Raw genomic sequence first — 18542 nt, 5'->3', positions numbered from 1 at the left:
TGTATTTGTGTGTCTGTGTCTCTGCCTGTATTTGTGAGTCTGTGTGTGTGCGTCTGTGTCTCTGCCTGTATTTGTGTGTCTTTGTGTGTGCGCGTCTGTGTCTCTGCATGTATTTGTGTGTCTATGTACGTGTGCGTCTGTGTCTCTGTGTGTATTTGTGTATCTATGTGCGTGTGCGTCTGTGTCTCTGTGTGTATTTGTGTTTCTGTGCGTGTACATCTGTGTCTCTGCATGTATTTGTGTGTCTATGTGCATATGCGTCTGTGTCTCTGCGTGTATTTGTGTGTCTATCTGCATGTGCGTCTGTGTCTCTGCGTGTATTTGTGTGTCTGTGCATGTGCGTCTGTGTCTCTGCCAGTATTTGTGTGTCTGTGCGTGTGCGTCTGTGTCTCTGCCTGTATTTGTGTGTCTATGTGTGTGCGCATCTGTATCTCTGTGTGTATTTGTGTCTATGTGCGTGTGCATCAGTGTCTCTGCGTGTATTTGTGTGTCTGTGCATGTGTGTCCGTGTCTCTGCATGTATTTGTGTGTCTAATTGCATGTGCGTCTATGTCTCTGCGTGTATGTGTGTGTCTATGTGCATGTGCGTCTGTGTCTCTGCATGTATTTGTGTGTCTAATTGCGTGTGCGTCTATGTCTCTGTGTGTATTTGTGTGTCTATGTACGTGTGCGTCTGTGTCTCTGTGTGTATTTGTGTGTCTATGTGCATGTGCATCTGTGTCTCTGCGTGTATTTGTGTGTCTATGTGCATGTGCATCTGTGTCTCTGAGTGTATTTGTGTGTCTATGTGCGTGTGCGTCTGTGTCTCTGCGTGTATTTGTGTATCTATGTGCGTGTGCGTCTGTGTCTCTGTGTGTATTTGTGTGTCTGTGCGTGTAAGTCTGTGTCTCTGCATGTATTTGTGTGTCTATGTGCATGTGCATTTGTGTCTCTGTGTGTATTTGTGTGTCTATGTGCATATGCGTCTGTGTCTCTGCGTGTGCTTGTGTGTCTATGTGCGTGTGCGTCTGAGTCTCTGCGTGTATTTGTGTGTCTATCTGCATGTGCGTCTGTGTCTCTGCGTGTATTTGTGTGTCTGTGCATGTGCGTCTGTGTCTCTGCCAGTATTTGTGTGTCTGTGCGTGTGCGTCTGTGTCTCTGCCTGTATTTGTGTGTCTATGTGTGTGCGCATCTGTATCTCTGTGTGTATTTGTGTCTATGTGCATGTGCATCAGTGTCTCTGCGTGTATTTGTGTGTCTGTGCGTGTGCGTCTGTGTCTCTGCCTGTATTTGTGTGTCTGTGTGTGTGCGCATCTGTATCTCTGTGTGTATTTGTGTCTATGTGCGTGTGCATCTGTGTCTCTGTGTATTTGTGTGTCTATCTGCATGTGCGTCTGTGTCTCTGCGTGTATTTGTGTGTCTATCTGCATGTGCGTCTGTGTCTCTGCGTGTATTTGTGTGTCTGTGCGTGTGCGTCTGTGTCTCTGCCTGTATTTGTGTGTCTGTGTGTGTGCGCATCTGTATCTCTGTGTGTATTTGTGTCTATGTGCGTGTGCATCTGTGTCTCTGTGTGTATTTGTGTATCTGTGCATGTGTGTCTGTGTCTCTGCATGTATTTGTGTGTCTAATTGCGTGTGCGTCTGTGTCTCTGCGTGTATGTGTGTGTCTATGTGCGTGTGCGTCTGTGTCTCTGCGTGTATTTGTGTGTCTAATTGCGTGTGCGTCTGTGTCTCTGTGTGTATTTGTGTGTCTATGTGAATGTGCATCTGTGTCTCTGCGTGTATTTGTGTGTCTATGTGTGTGTGCGTCTGTCTCTGCATGTATTTGTGTGTCTATGTGCGTGTGCGTCTGTGTCTCTGTGTGTATTTGTGTGTCTATGTGCATGTGCATCTGTGTCTCTGCATGTATTTGTGTGTCTATGTGCGTGTGCGTCTGTGTCTCTGTGTGTATTTGTGTGTCTACGTGCGTGTACGTCTGTGTCTCTGTGTGTATTTGTGTGTCTACGTGCATGTACGTCTGTGTCTCTGTGTGTATTTGTGTGTCTATGTGCGTGTGCGTCTGTGTCTCTGCGTGTATTTGTGTGTCTACGTGCGTGTACGTCTGTGTCTCTGTGTGTATGTGTGTGTCTATGTGCATGTGCATCTGTGTCTCTGCATGTATATGTGTGTCTGTGCATGTGCGTCGGTGTCTCTGCATGTATTTCTGTGTCTAATTGCATATGCATCTGTGTCTCTGCGTGTATGTGTGTGTCTATGTGCGTGTGCGTCTGTGTCTCTGTGTGTATTTGTGTGTCTACATGCGTGTGCATCTGTGTCTCTGCGTGTATTTGTGTGTCTATGTGCGTGTGTGTTTGTGTCTCTGCGTGTATTTGTGTGTCTGTGCGTGTGCGTCTGTGTCTCTGTGTGTATTTGTGTGTATATGTGTGTGTGCGTCTGTGTCTCTGCGTGTGCTTGTGTGTCTGTCCAGTTGTCTATTTTTCCGTAATCTTATGTCAATTTGTGTGGGTGAATATATGTATTTCTCAGTGTGTAAGTGTGCATCTTTGTGTGCATGTGTTTGTGTGTATGTGTCTGGGTATCACTGTACGTGTATTTGTCTCTGAGTATCAATATTCGTATGTCACTGTGGGCGGATACGTGTTTATTTGTGTTCTGTGTTAATGTGCGTGTCAGTGTGTATATGTATGCGTCTGTGTTTGTATGTGTCTGTGTCTCAGTGTACGTGTGCGTGTGTCTCTGCGTGTTGGTATTCATACATCAGTGTGTGCAGGTGGATGGATATTTGTGTGTGTGTGTCTGTATCAGTGTGCGTTTCTGTGTGTAAGTGTATGCGTGTGAATATGTCTTTGTGTACCTATGGCTGAGTATCAGTTTATGTGTGTCGGTATTCCTATGTCAGTGTGTGCTGATGTATGTGCATTTATCTGTGTGTGGGTGTGCCTGTGTGTTTGCTTGTGTATCTGTGTATGTGTCGATGTGTGGGTATTCTTGTGTCTTTATGTGTATGTGTCTGCATGTCTTTGTGTCTATATGTCTGTGTGTCAGTATGTGCCTGTCTGTGCATTTCTGTATGTGTGAAATCGTGAACGGTGAGTTATAAAGAAAGGCTGGATAGGCTGGAACATATTTTCACTGAAGTGGAGGAGGTTGAGAGGTGATCCGATCGAAGCTTGTGCAACAATGAGAGGGATAGACATAAGAGGGATTTGTTTTCACACAGAGGGTGGTTCGCGTGTGGAATGAGCTTTCTGAGAAAGTGGTGAATGCGAGGAAAATTACAACGTATAAAAGACATTTGAATGGATTCATGAATAGGAAAGGTCTGGAGGGATATGGGCCAGGAGCAGGCAGGTGGGACTAGTCTGGGATGATGTTCACCACGGTCTGTTGGACCAAAGGGTCTGTCTCTGTGCTGTTTGATTTGATGACTACTCAACGGACACAATAGATGGGGAGAAACTGTTCACACTAAGAAGAGGGGGGAAAAAAGAATGGGAGGGCACAGGTGATGTGCAAACGAAGGAAGGTGGTGTGGGGGGAGGGGAGGTGGGGGAGGGTGTGGGAGAAAAGCATTTTCACACAGCGAGTGGCTAGCCTTTGGAATCCAATGCCTGGGAACGTGGTGAATGTAGGTTCAACTGAGTCATCCAAGAGGAACGTTGAATAGTTCATTAGATAGAGATTATAAGCAGGGAGGTGGCGAAGTGGCAGGAGCTTGGCACTAGAGAACAGAATGGGTGCAGGAACGATGCCGTGTGTGTAGCTGTGTGTCCTGACGTATCTGTGTATGTGGTTTGTGTGTATGCATGTCTGTATTCGTGAGCATGACTGTGAGTCTGTATGTCTGTATCCCCCCATGTCCGCGTAGATGCACGTTCCGATCTGTGTGCATATGTTAATGAATGCTTGCGTGTGAGGAAATCTGTGTTTGCAAAATGTGTGTGTGTCTGTGTGTGTCTGTGTGTGCGTGCCGATCTGCGTGAGAGAGCCTGTTTTTGTGAATGTGTGTACGTGCGTGTATGTGTGTGTGTGTGTGTTCATGTGTGTGTGTCTGTGTGTGTGTATGTGTGTGTACGCGTGTCTTTGTGTGTGTATGTGTGTGTCTTTGTGTGTGTGTGAGAGAGAGAGAGAGAGCCGCCATGTGTGTATATGTATGTGTGCTTGCTATTTCAGGTGAGGTCAGAGCCTTCAAATAATCCTCCTGATTACAGATGAAACATGTCAGCGACCAGTAGGGCTGCATCTGTCTTGGGTCACAGTCTTCAGAAAAGGATGCAAGCTTGAGTGAAATTATGGAATGCAGATATGAAACACAATCACATTGGGTGCTTTGGATTTCAGGGTGCAAGTTTAACTTCCTTAACAGCAGTGGTCAACGAGAAAACCAAAACAGTGGAAATCTGTTTTCTTAACAGTTTAGCCTCATGAAACAGAGTGGAACATTTCCTGTTGTTGATATAGAACTTTTTTCCGCACTTGCGGTAACTTTAATGTGACTGATGTAGTATTTGGAACAGGCAGCCTGAATGGATGCTGTTTGCAGCAATGATGAATTACAGTGATAGAGCGACTTATCGCTGGTTGATATTTAGTAGAGTCCCCATTGCGTGAAACATCCCCAGATGATTTTTCATCTGGTCAATGGACTAGTGTACACCATCTGTCATGAACGGAATTCATTTCCAAATTTAAGTTTCGCTTTTTTTCAGATACGACCTCATATCTAAGGTCAAACAAAACTAAAGTTTAATTACTGCCCTATTTAACTGTGCTGCCTCATACACGGATAACTGTCTGACAGGCTAAGGATTGCCAAGCATTAAATTAATACTAATAATACGACAAGAAGTTTGACACTTCTGCTTCCAATGGCCAGCCAGTTGGTTTCCATAGAAACAGAGTAAGGAAACCATCACAGTGCTATGTAGAATATTCAATACAGAACTTGATTCAGCTTGGAGCCAAGTTACAAGTGGAGTTCCACAGGGATCAGTTCTAGGTCCTCTGCTGTTTGTAATTTTTATTAATGACTTGGAAGAGGGAGTGGAAGGGTAGGTCAGTAAATTTGCAGACGATACGAAGATTGGTGGAGTTGTGGATAGTGAGGAGGGCTGTTGTCAGCTGCAAAGGGACTTAGATATGATGCAGAGCTGGGCTGAGGAGAGGCAGATGGAGTTCAACCCTGTCAAGTGTGAGGTTGTCCATTTTGGAAGGACAAATAAGAATGCGGAATACAGGGTTAACGGTAGGGTTCTTAGTCAGGTGGAGGAACAGAGGGATCTTGTGGTCTATGTTCATAGCTCTTTGAAAGTTTCCACTCAGGTGGATAGAGCTTGTAAGAGGGCCTTTGGTGTATTAGCGTTCACTAGCAAAGGGATTGAATTCAAGAGTCGTGAGGTGATGTTGCAGCTGTGCAGGACCTTGGTAAGGCCACATTTGGAGTATTGTGTGCAGTTCTGGTCGCCTCACTTCAGGAAAGATGTGGAAGCTTTGGAGAGGGTGCAGAGGAGATTTGCCAGGATGTTGCCTGGAATGGAGAATAGGTCATACGAGGATAGCTTGAGAGTTCTAGGCCTTTTCTCATTGGAACGGCGAAGGATGAGGGGTGACTTGATAGAGGTTTATAAGATGATCAGGGGAACAGATAGAGTAGACAGTCAGAGACTTTTCCCCTGGGTACAACAGAGTGTTACAAGGGGACACAAATTTAAGGTGAAGGGTGGGAAGGTATGGGGGATGTCAGGGGTAGGTTCTTTACCCAGACAGTGGTGGGGGCAAGGGATGCGCTGCCTGTGGGAGTGGCAGAGTCAGAATCGTTGGTGACCTTTAAGCGGCAATGGGATAGGTGCATGGATGGGTGCTTAAGCTAGGACAAATGTTCGGCACAACATCGTGGGCCGAAGGGCCTTTTCTGTGCTGTATTGTTCTAAGTTCTATGTTCTAGATCATGTTTAGCAGATTCCAAATCAGAAGAAGAAGAAAATAAAGGAAATAAATATTAAATTAATGCCGTTATAATGGCAATTAAACGCTGATTGGAATTCATTAAATCATAATTTTGCAATTTTTTTCTTTAAAAGTTCATTTTGAATACAGGGAAGCTCGTCCAAAGCGAGCTAAACATTTCTGGGGAATTTTGCAGCGAGACTAGAGGGTAAAGAGTTGATGTTGGCATCCAATCAGTGGTGCTGGCATCTGCGGCGAGTAACAGAACACAGCGTGTGGTGAAATTCATGTCTCGTGAAATTCAGTGGTCAATTTCAAATGAGCAGAGTGACGGAAATGCGTGTCAATTTCACGCAGGCTGGCGCTGGCATGTTCAAGGCCATTCGGCCGCCGCACTTATCCCTGCACGCCCCGCCTCCCAAATGGCTGCACTCACTTGCTATTTGGATTAACTCGTTCTTTGACTTCTCTTTTGTAATTGACAAACCTCCTAGCTACTTAATCAGTGCCCCCAACATCATTCACATCGGGGTGAAGGAGAGCGTCGCTATTCAGTTGGATGGAGCAGAAAATCCCGTCAAGATCAAAGTCTATTTATTCGATGTGACCAGCTCCAGAAAGTTTTCCAAGGATGTTGATTTTGAACTAACGGCAGGCAATGGTTACCGTCAAATCAAAGACATTACCGTAAGTACTGCCGTTGGGGTTCATACAGCGACCCATCTGTCATTTATTGGTTGAAGTGCAACTGTTGAGGGAGTGCACCCTCCCGCCCCAAATGAGAACGTCTGTGTTTGATACAAGGTGGAAGCTTCCTGAGCTTACACTTAAAATTCCAGTCCACTAGTCTCTCCCAGAACTCGGCGATTATTTAAATGTGGAGAAAGTGAGGTCTGCAGATGCTGGAGAACAGAGTCGAGAGCGTGTTGCTGGAAAAGCACAGCGGGTCAGGTAGCATCTCTTCGGATGGAAAATCGACGTTTCCGGCCGTTTCCTGACCGAGACGCCGATTCTCCTGCTCCTTGGATGCTGCCTGACCCTGCTGTGTCCTTCCAGCAACACACTGTCGACAATTAGTCAAATGTGGCCTAGGTACACCTTTGCGTAATGGCGTTGAAACTTGACCCTAAAATACTCTTGAGTTAACCCCTATAATAAATGCCGCTAATATTTGTACAGGTGGGTTCACTGAAGTACTGAGTTCATTCTTCAAAGCTCTACGTCTTTTCCTTCAGTGTCGGTGTCACTAACAACGCCAGTGTTACACCCCCATCCTTGAACTCAATGGGCTGTTGCGCCGTTTGGAATGCAGTGGAGAGCCAATCACAGGGCTGTGGCTCTGCAACAAGTAGCAGGTTTCCTTCCGTATTGGAAATGACTCAAGCAAATGGGTTTTTACAACAACTGATGGTAGTTGCTATGGTCACCACAAAGGGAATCAGCGCTACGTTCCACATTTTGCGAAGTAAACTTGAGTACCACGAGCAAAACCAGTGAGCGGATTTGAACCCAGGTCCACAGATCATTAACTTAGGCATTTTAGATCACTATCCTCATGACATTGCTTTTTCACAGCCAGTCCCTTGCATTTATGCTCCGTAAGCTACACTCTAATGGATGTAAAATATGTTCCTATATGTCTGCACCGCAGCGCATACAAAACTCATCTTGCAGCCATGATAAATGCAAGTTAGTTGATGCTATTTATAAAAGATGAGCTCAGAGAAAATGTACATTGATGCATATCCTACATGTGATACGGGCTAAGTTAAAGCTAATATTTCCATTCTTAGAAATGGTTTTAACCTATGAAAGATGTCCTTGGTCATAGAGTCATAGAGATGTACAGCATGGAAACAGTTACTTCAGTCCAACCCGTTCATTCCGACCAGATATCCCAACTCAATCTAGTCCCACCTGCCAGCACCCGGCCCATATCCCTCCAAACCCTTCCTATTCATATACCCATCCAAATGCCTCTTAAATGTTGCAATTGCACCAGCCCCTACCACTTCCTCTGGCAGCTTCTTCCATACACGTACCACCCTCTGTGTGAAAAGGTTGCCCCTTAGGTCTCTTTTATATCTTTCCCCACTCACCCTAAACCTATGCCCTCTATTTCTGGACCCCCCAGGGAAAAGACTTTGTCTATTTATCCTATCCATGCCCCTCATAATTTTGTAAACCTCTATAAGGTCACCCCCTCAGCCTCCGACGCTCCAGGGAAAACAGCCCCAGCCGTGTTCAGCCTTTCCTTATAGCTCAAATCCTCCAACCCTGTATTTCGACTCACCGGTACGTTACAGTAACCATTCCCAGTTGAAGCTAGTGTTAATACTGGCCTAAATTAGTGGTCCCATCGTGCAGGAAACTGACCAGAACTTGTCAGTTGAACATAAAAACTCAGGAGTTGTTTTCACGAATTCTGCATTTTTCAATATTAAAGTTCCACTTTAAAAGTTTTCCAACCTGTCTTCAGAGGGACTACATTGGCCTGGCAATAATAAGCTTTCCCCCTTATGCCACTAGTCTTCCTATGAATAAATAAAAATGAAATTTCACACCGTGTATCTAACAGTATATTAAACTTCAAATACAACAAAATAGCTTCAATGGTTGTGAGAAAAAACGATGAATGTGTTTGTGGAATGTTAAAATCTTTTTATTACTATTGAATCTCATATTTTAAAAGTCTTGAAAAAATATTAGTTCTTTTAATTCCAACTTCCACTTTAATCCAACCTGTTCTAATAGCGTTAACTTTCTTTGAAATGGGGAAAAAACTGACTTGCCGTCTGTGAGCATACTTTGATATGATTGGTTGCTTCATTTGTTGGATGACATCCCTTCTGATGGATGCCTGAGATCCCCTAGTCTTGGCACCAGTTTGGAGCAGACATTAAGAAACGGGAAGCCATGCCAGGGAGTTTGCTGGAAAGAAAAGGTCGGGGCAGCTTTTCCACGATTATGATTTCAATTACTATCACTTGAATGCTGACGACACAACCTGGGGCAATGCGAGGACGCAGAACAACATGCGTTGGAGGATTCACTTTTTATGGAAATTTGCAGATTACAGACAATTTTGTCAGATTTGTGTTATACTTTAACATTTCAAAATGCAACAGTTTGCTTGAGACTTTAACCCCTCAGACAACAGGAAGCAGTTTGATCAGTTAAGTCAGGAAGCTTTATTTAAGTCACCAAGTAATATTTATTAAAGTAGGGCAGTGACTTTACAGGTTTATTGCGGCCCTTGCTTCCCAATTCAATTTATGGTGCACTGTGGACACTCAATCTCTGGTTTCTCTTGAAGAACACTGCTCCAGATTCGCCAGTCTGGTGAAGAAACCACTCACTGTCTACCCTGTCAAAATCTTCCATGAGCGTGCATTTTGTAAATGAGATAGTCATTGAGTCATAGAGATGTACGGCATGGAAACAGTTACTTCGGTCCAACCTGTCCATGCAACCAGATATCCCAACCCAATCCAGTCCCACCTGCCAGCACCCAGCCCATATCCCTCCAAACCCTTCCTATTCATATACCCATCCAAATGCCTTTTAAATGTTGCAATTGTACCAGCGTGCACCACTTCCTCTAGCAGCTCATTCCATAAACGTACCCTTCTGTGTGAAAAAGATGCCCCTCGGGTCTCTTTTATATATTTCCCCTCTCACCCTAAACCTCTGCCCTCTAGTTCTGGACTCCCCGACCCCATGGAAAAGACTTTGTCTATTTATCCTATCCATGTCCCTCACGATTTTATAAACCTCTTCAGCCTCTAATGCTCCAGGGAAAACAGTCCCAGCCTGTTCAGCCTCTCCCTATAGCTCAAATCCTCCAACCCTGGCAACATCCTTGTAAATCTTTTTCTGAACCCTTTCAAGTTTCACAACATCTTTCCGATAGGAAGGAGACCAGAATTGCACGCAATATTCCAACAGTGGCCTAACCAATGCCGAATACAGCCACAACATGACTTCCTAACTCCTGTACTCAATACTGTGACCAATAAAGGAAAGCATAGCAAACGCCTTCTTCCCTATCCTATCTACCTGCGACTCCACTGTCAAGGAGCTATGAACCTGCACTCCAAGGTCTCTTTGTTCAGCAACACTCCCTAGGACCTTCCCATTAAGTGTATCATCTAGCATTCGTTAAAATTTCAGCGTGCGCCCAATTAACCTAGCCTCCCATTACAATACAACACTCTCACTCTAGGACTCAATGTAATGCTTATTCACTTTGCTTGTCAATGTAGATACATCCGTCCTTGAATATGAAGACAAAAACGGTATAGTATTCCAGATGTTGCCCAAAAAAAGCCATGCAAGTATAGCTAGATATTTAATTCCTGTGCAATCGCCTTGCAATAAAAACCACAATGCCGTTCCATTTAGTTTTTGGTTTTGGGTTTTTTTCTTTACAAGATTACAAAACTAATACAAAATAATGTGACCATTTTACAATATAATAGCAACAACAATATAAATAAAGCAAACAAATTTTAACCTACTCCACAAACTACCAAAACACAGAGTAAAATATAAATTAAAACTCTATAAAAAAAACTATGATACGGTAAATAACTAACAAAAAAGGATAAATAAACATTCAAAATCGAATTACATCAAGTCATAACAAGGTAGTTTAATAGCGTTACGACACTCAATGCTCGCTCATTGTAGCTCCCCATCGATTGGAGCAATAGTAAGCAGACCCGTATTTATACGGGATTCTTCCTCCCAGGGGCCTTCGAACTGACAGACATCATCCTCACGGCTAGACAAAGGCCCGAGATAGCATAACATTTCTTAACTGCTTAATGTATTTGCATGTTGCGTTTGCCTCATTGCACAGCCAGGTCTCTCTGAGCATCGTGATATGCAAGTGTCATACTTATTAATCAAATCCTATTCTGTATTTCTATTTCTATAGCAAAGTGAACAATCTCACACTTGATATGATGCAATTAATCTTGATGCAAAGTAACTCAGTAAGGTACTGCTAACCTCCATGTTATCCAACCCTGCAGGCTTCCGCTGATCTCATGAAGGAGGTTAACATTATGAAACGTAAAGACAAATACATTTCTCTTGCTGCTGAATGCCCGCAACTCTTTACAGGAAGGCGAATGGTTCCAATCCTACTTTCAACAAAAAAGGGTTACATATTCATTCAGACTGACAAGCCAATATACACGCCCGGCGAAAATGGTGAGTGATCGGCCCGCTATAATGTTCAGGTTTCAGCACCAGCCTGAAATGGCGAGTGCAGTGGACCTGCTGAATGGCTTTGAATAGCTAATATTCTGTCTGCTCAATAATGAAAGTGGAACAACAATTGGACTTAAGAAAGGAATTTGGTACAAGTCTGTCCTGGATTGATTGTACAATTCCTTCATAGGCATTGCTGGTTTGGCCAGTATTTATTGCTCATAACCAATTAACCCGCAAAAGATGGTACTGTGCTGTTTCCTTAAACCTCTCCGATCCTTGGAGCGTAGGAGCATCCACTGTGTTGTTAGGGAGAGTATTTCAGGGCATTGAGCCAGTGACAGTGAAAAAAGCAACAATGTCAAGGTGATGTACAACTTGGAGTGGAACTCGCACTTGCTGCCCTTATCGTTTCAAGTCGTAGATGGAACGGGTTTGAAAGATGGTGTCAAAGAAAATTTGGTGAGTTGAGGCGGTGCACCTTGGAGATGGTAGACACTGCTGCCACTGTGTTAGTGATGCAGGGAGGAATGTTAAAGTGGTGAATGGTCTACATTAGGCGTGATGTTGTAATAGTTATTAAGATCCAATGCCTTCTATAGAATTAGTAATAAAGCCAAGATTAGTAATAACCCCACAGGCAGGAATCTGCTATAAATGTCTGCTTGGACCGCGCAGCTGAAGATTACAACAAAATACCAACACATATTCCAAATGTGTTACAGCCACCCCTACTCTTACATCAAACCCAGTTCAATGCAGGACTTCAAATGAACATAACTAGGAGCAAGGGCATCTTTCAGGGGAAATGAGTGGAAAGGATAACTGGGAGAAATTGGAAAGAAGTAGGGCCTGTATTTTTTGCGAAAGAATGTGACCCATTCGCGCCAATGCTGTATGACACCAATGAGGTTTCACCCAGTTACTGCCAATCTTGTCACATATTACCAAGTGAAAGGCTCACTCAGAACGGCGACCACACAACTGGTCCTAATTTCAACCTGGGCCACATCTTGTAGATGACTCCATCAAACATAAAGCCAATGCACAGGAGAATGGGACTGGGTGTGAAATGGGCGACCCACTCGCTACAGCACTCCTCCTGCCAGACAAATTCACAATTCAGGTGTAAAGCAGAACCCGGCGGATGCTGAACATCTGAAACCGGTAACACCTTCTCAGCTCCCCCGCCATCTTAGTGAGGGGCTTGAGAACAAACAGTGGTGTTCCTGGTGACACCAGCATCCCAGGGGCCAGGAAGGAAAATAAAAAGCTGTGGTAGCAACAATGGAAAAAAATAAAATAAAAGTTAATGATTCAGATGTGTTATTTCATTAGAAATTGATGCTGGCAGATCTGCGGGTTCCCCCCCACCCCAAACCCCACCATGAATAGCTTTAATTTTGCAACGGGGCTTAAAATTGAGGAACCAACTGAACAAAGATGGGGGAACACAATGGAGGGTGCCATGTTTGTGTTTAACATTTGCACCTCAACCCATGCCCAGTTCCACTGATTTCAATTGAAAAAGTGAACAAATATTCGTATTTCAAAGGAAGTCACACGATCATTCCAGAATAGAAGGGGGGGGGGAGGGGGGGGGGGGGGATGTGGCACAGCTGTTACATATTCACAGGGGAAATCACGTGGGAGCGTAAATGGGAACAATGTGCAGTATGGCCGGAAGGGGGCAGAAGATTGACTTAGTCAGAGAGCTGGTCCAGACCATAGGAATGCTGCAGTTTCTGGGATCCACCCGCATCAAAAGCGAACCCATTTGTTCACACTCCCTCCTCGTGTCCAACTGTGCACACATCGCGCTAAGAATCAGTTTAAGGCCCCTTGTACTGCAGTGGTAGCCTCCCTAACTCTGAGCCAGGAGTCCCGACGTCAACTCCCACCTATTCCGGTGTTGTTTCAAAACACCTTTAAAAGCTTAAAACCCAGTTCTGAAGACTGAAGGTCTGTCTCATTGATAGCCTTGCTTTCTGTTCAGTCCTATTGAAGTATTGGGATTGATTCTACAAGGAGATTGTAACTGGTGACAAACACAATGCTATATTCTATGTAACTCGCAGAGATGCTTATTGGCTCTAATTTCCCACTGGGATTTTAAAGTGTGGGGTTATCGTGCAACCAGGCTACTTAGAACACAGAAAGTAAATGAACAAACAAAAAGGGTGGTTATGAAAACCAGGTTTCTTTTTCATTTAATAAATATTATTATTCAAACATCCATTTATTTTTATTGTACAGTGCGTTACAGGATCTTTACTCTGGATCAATATATGAGACCAGTGAGCGAGACGATTAAAATAACTACATATGTGAGTACGCTACTAATTATATCGCATTTTCTCACTGATTTCCTTTCGACGCTTTGCTTCGTTCAATTGACTTCAATTCCCAATGTCATCTTGATGAACTTTACCAGTCCTGGCCTCCTTGGTAAACAATGAGGCACAACAGAAGTCAACATTCACAATGAACAGAGTTTTGAATTATGTTCAGTGAATTAACCAGCAAAAGTACAGCGGCATGGTGGCTCGGTGCAGTCATGCTTAAGTTACTTGAATAGAAAAGGGGTGCCAAATATGACCAATACCAAAGATTCATCCCAATTGTCCTTCTAGAATTCCAGAAATGTGCAGTTTCCCAGCAAGATCATGCGGTCGGGAGAAGTGTTCAGTCGCCACATAAAAATCCCGGATATCGCCGAGTAAGTACATGAAACTGTTTTGGAAATGTGTCTTTTACCCTGAGGGAGAACCCTAATCATTTACTTTTCTCAAGAAATCGAAACGCTTCGGCAGACCCGGTAATAATCTCCTCCGAGCGGTCACCTGCTCGCCAGTGGAATACCAAATAATCATATCACCGTGAACAGAATTTGCAAGTAAACTAAATCATTATTCATTCATTAAAATGGAGCCTTCCCTGCTATCCAAATCCACAGAAATGACTTACACTTTGCAAATTGTACTTCGACATTATCCATTAATTATCACAAATACCTTCAAATTTAAATTTAAATTTAATGTTCACCCCGCTCGTTGTGCAGCTGTAACATTGTATTCCTCGCCCTGTTCTACCAGCCTAATGCATTAGTTTTGGTATGAGGTGCCTGTACTGCACACAAAACAAAACTTCTCACTGTACTTAGGTACATGTGACAATAATAAATCAACTCAGACAATAATAAATCAAATCAAATCAAATCAAAAGTGAAAAGGGGTACAATGCATAACCACAACAGTTTGAGGTGGAGGTATTGGAGAGAAACATTCTCAGGATGTAGATAGGACTGGAAAAGGCTTTTGCAAACGATCTAGCTATTTGTATTATTTATTTCTAGATAGATGTCGAGTTGTGTAGATGTCCAGATAGATAGATGGATATCTAGATAGATAGATGTCTAGGCAGACAGAAAAATGGAAATCTAGATAGATGTCCCGATAGATAGATGTCAAGATAGATTGATATCTGGATATCTGGATGTACAGCTGTATAGATGGATAGACGGATGGACAGATGGGCAGGTAGATAGATAGATAGAAACATTTCATTGACATTATGACCCTGCCTCTGTTCTGCGAAACTCCCCACATTTTAACTCTCAAGCCTCCACTTTAACAATCAAAAATGAGCCAGGCCCTTTGGGAGGAAACTCCACACAGACAGTCTCCTGAAGCTGGAATCAAACCCTCTATGAGGCAGAAGTACTAACCATTGTGCCACCCATTAGGCATGGAGGTGCCCTAATGTGTGGAACTTACTGCCCACCCAGCCCTCAACAAGGCCACTGGGATTGAAATGATGGCTTTCTCCTGTGTGCTGGTACATGATCATTAATCTGCTTCTTTCTCCATGGCTGGCAGCTCTTCTGGTACCCACGCAGAGTTAAGAGGATTAGCCATGGGAAATGAAGGGTTATAGGGAAGAGGGTGGGTCTGGATGGGATGCTCTTGGGAGCATCAGTATGGACTCAATGGGCTGAACAGACTGCTTCCACACTGTAGGGATTCTATCATTCATTACAAATCTGCCTGGAAACAATGACCATATTTCCTTTTTATGACTGCAAAATTTCCTTATATCAACCTAAAGTCTGACTGACCATACGTCAATGTATATTCAGTCAGTCAGCAACTAATGGCTAGAACCCAATGAAATGTACAGTCCACAGAGGCCTCCCAGTCCAGGAACTATAACAAATGGGAGATTTGTGAAGACACCAGTGCTCCTCTTTCCTCCCACAGCCCATAGATGTGCAGGTTAGGTGGATTGGTCACAGGAAATTGTCCCATAAAGTTCAGGGATTTGCAGGCTGGGTAGACTAGCCATGTGGGTTACAGGGATGGGCTAGGAGGTAGGGGGTAGGTGTGGTCCTCTTGGGAGAGGCAGTGTGGAATCGATGGGCTGAATGAGCCACTTCCACTCTCTCAGGATTCTATGATTGGCATTTGTCCAGTTTCTTTCAGAATGTCCCAGATCACGTTACATCCAAAAATGGACATGCTGTTAATGCAAAAGAAAGGTCAAACGCAGTTGCACATAGCAAAACCATTCAAACATCAACTTGATGACACCTCCTGGTCAGTTTGGTTCACCAGTAAAGGACGCCAAGTTAACTCACATGCTCTATTTCAACACAAGCATCATGGGATTAGTTCCATCCTTTTGGTGGGTCAGATTATACATTGAATATGATGTCTCATTCAGAAGATGTCAACTCCAACTGTCGCTCAGTATGACGCTGGGAGTGCCAGCTTAGGACATTTTGAAGTCACTAAAATCATTCTTCCACAGATGCCATGACATGTTGTTAGCTGAAATGAAACAATTTGACCCACTCACTTTTAGCCCTGGCCTTTACACGTGTGAGCGCTACACCTCAACCACTGCTGATGCAATGAAAGAATGGGATGGCACTGTGCTCTTTGTTACACCCCTTAAGGATTTGGAGCAAATGGCAGGCATGACTTAAACTTTGAGAAAAGTAAAGTAGGGTACATGGAGCAGATGTGAGAATAACATGGCAAAGGAAATGCATCATGGGTCATGAATTCTTAGTCACATGCTTGGAACCCAGGAAAGCAGATTGTTAGCTGGAAATGTTGCTCTGGTCAAAAGTAACATGCAGGTATTATAGTGCAGGGCTGAAATGAAATTGTCAAATGCTATTAATGCCATCTGAATTTTACAAGTTAGTCACTGGTAGTTCTTGTGCGGGGTAGTTGACTGACGCAAACTAAGCAGTGGTAATTGTACCATCACTGCGAAATACATAGCATGAGAGGTGATGTCATTGAAACATGTGAGATGGTGAGGGGAATAGACAGGATGGATGTTGAAGGGCTGATTCTCCTTAAGGCAGAGGTTCGAACGAAGGGCTACTGTTTAAAGATTTGGTATTTCCTGTTTAAAGATGGACCTGAGCGTGAGTCTTTGAAATTCTCTTCCACAGCAAATGGGGAAGGAGTTATTGAATGGTTTTGAGACAGGCTTGTCTTCATTCAGCATGGTTACCTGGTGGAAACAAAAAGGTGGAGTTGAGGCCATATTCAGATCGCTTGTAATCTTAGTGAATTGCAAAGTAGGCTGGATGAGTCTTTTTCCTGCTCCGAATTGAAGTAATCATATGTTTGTTCCAGTGCATGCATCCAAGTAACCAAATGTGGTGAAGTCTCAGTTTCCACAATATTTAACCAAAGCGAGTTTATGTATTGCCCAAATGTGAATTTCCCTTGACTTCCATAGAAAATAATCTTGTGTGAGCTAGTGAAGGGGCTTATCTTTTTCACCGAATGTCTCGGGCCAGTTTCTCATCACAACACCAAGAATTCAACAACCTACTGAATTAGTGAGTTTAGAGAAGGTTTGTAGTTCAGGTTGAGGTTCTGGATGTAGGTTTGCTCGGTGAGCTGGAAGGTTTGTTTTCAGATGTTTCGTCACCATACTAGGTAACATCTTCAGTGAGCCGCCTCAGTGAGGAGGACACACTGGTGGTGCAGCCTGCTTTCGATTTACATATGGATGAGGAAGGACACCACTTCAACTGGGACAACACATCCATCCCAGGACAAGCCAAACAGAGACACACACTAGAATTCCTGGAAGTATGGCATTCCAACTGGAACTGAATCAACAAACACATTGACTTGGATCCCATTAACCACCCCTGAGAAAAAGAACAGGGAATGACATCACCATAGGAAATGACATCACCAACCCAAGGAAACCCAAATACATAAATAGAAAGCAGGCTACACCACCATTGCTTCATGCAGAGGCTCACTGAAGATGTTACCAAGGATAGTGATGAAACATCTGAAAATGAACCTTCCAGCTCAGCGAGCAAACCTACATCCAGAACCAACCAATTGTTCAATGCAACAGGAACCATCTTGTGCCCAGTTAAAACATTCTTATCTTGAACTCAATTTCCATAAAAGTCAAGGAAAAACTGTGTCTTATTATGTGTATTTTAAATGATTTTTTTTTAACTCCCAGAGGAACCTCGAAAAAAAACAATAAATAGATTATGCGAACATTTGTATTCCATTTGTTTTAGGTGGGATTTCAACTTCTGACCATAGTATAAAGGAGAAAGTATTGAATTGGTCACCTCCTACAATCAATCATGCTTTATTACTCATCTGACTGGATAGCTGGCAAAGAACCTGATATTAGTCAGTTTACGAGAAACAGAAGTGAATGTTACCTTCAATCTGTGATGTCCGACTTGTATTCAGCTGTATAAAGGGGGATGGGAAAGCCAGCTTCACTTACGTCAATGCAAGTTACCACAGGACAATTCTTACAAAGCAAACATACTTTCCACGGTATAACACTATTACACCCAGACATTTTGTGGGACAGAAAATAGACCATCTGTCCCAAATTGGGTGAGGTAGATGCTGTTTTGACAGTTATAGAGTCCCACAGCAGAAAAACAGACCCTTCAGTCCAACATAATCCCAAACTAAACTGATCCCACCTGCCTGCTCCTGGCCCATATCACTCCAAAGTTTTCCTGTTCATGTATCTTTCCAAATATCTTTTAAATGTTGTAATTGTACCTGCATCCACTACTTTCTCAGAAAGATCATTCCACACCCTCTGTGTAAACAAAATGCCTCCATGTCATTTTTAAATCTCTCTCCTCTCACCTTAAAAATGTGCCCCCTAGTCTTGAAACTCCCCCATCCTAGGGAAAAGAAAACTACCATTAATTGTATCTACACCCCCCTCCCCCCCCCCCCCCCCCCCCCCCAATTATTTTATACACTCTGTTCAGGTCGCCTCTCAACCTGTTACGCTCCAATGAAGTCACAGCCTATCCAACCTATCCCTGTAACTCAACCCTCCATACCTGGCACCATCCTGTTAAATCAT

The 18542-nt window shown here is 43.5% G+C and overlaps 1 protein-coding gene across 1 annotated transcript in view; it reads left to right on the top strand.

Annotated features, from left to right (window-relative positions):
* Positions 1-18542, top strand: part of LOC140455398 (complement C4-B-like) — a 130260-nt gene that overhangs the window by 1396 nt on the left and 110322 nt on the right. Inside the window, exons 2-5 of the mRNA XM_072550206.1 lie at positions 6419-6611; positions 10964-11144; positions 13401-13471; positions 13778-13863. Of these exons, the coding sequence (XP_072406307.1) occupies positions 6419-6611; positions 10964-11144; positions 13401-13471; positions 13778-13863 (531 nt within the window). The remainder of the gene's footprint in view (positions 1-6418; positions 6612-10963; positions 11145-13400; positions 13472-13777; positions 13864-18542) is intronic.

The sequence above is a fragment of the Chiloscyllium punctatum genome, chromosome 30, assembly GCF_047496795.1.
Source record: "Chiloscyllium punctatum isolate Juve2018m chromosome 30, sChiPun1.3, whole genome shotgun sequence".
Classification (NCBI taxonomy): domain Eukaryota; kingdom Metazoa; phylum Chordata; class Chondrichthyes; order Orectolobiformes; family Hemiscylliidae; genus Chiloscyllium; species Chiloscyllium punctatum.
Note: the sequence above shows the minus strand (reverse complement) of the source record. Positions and strands in the feature narration are given on the sequence as shown.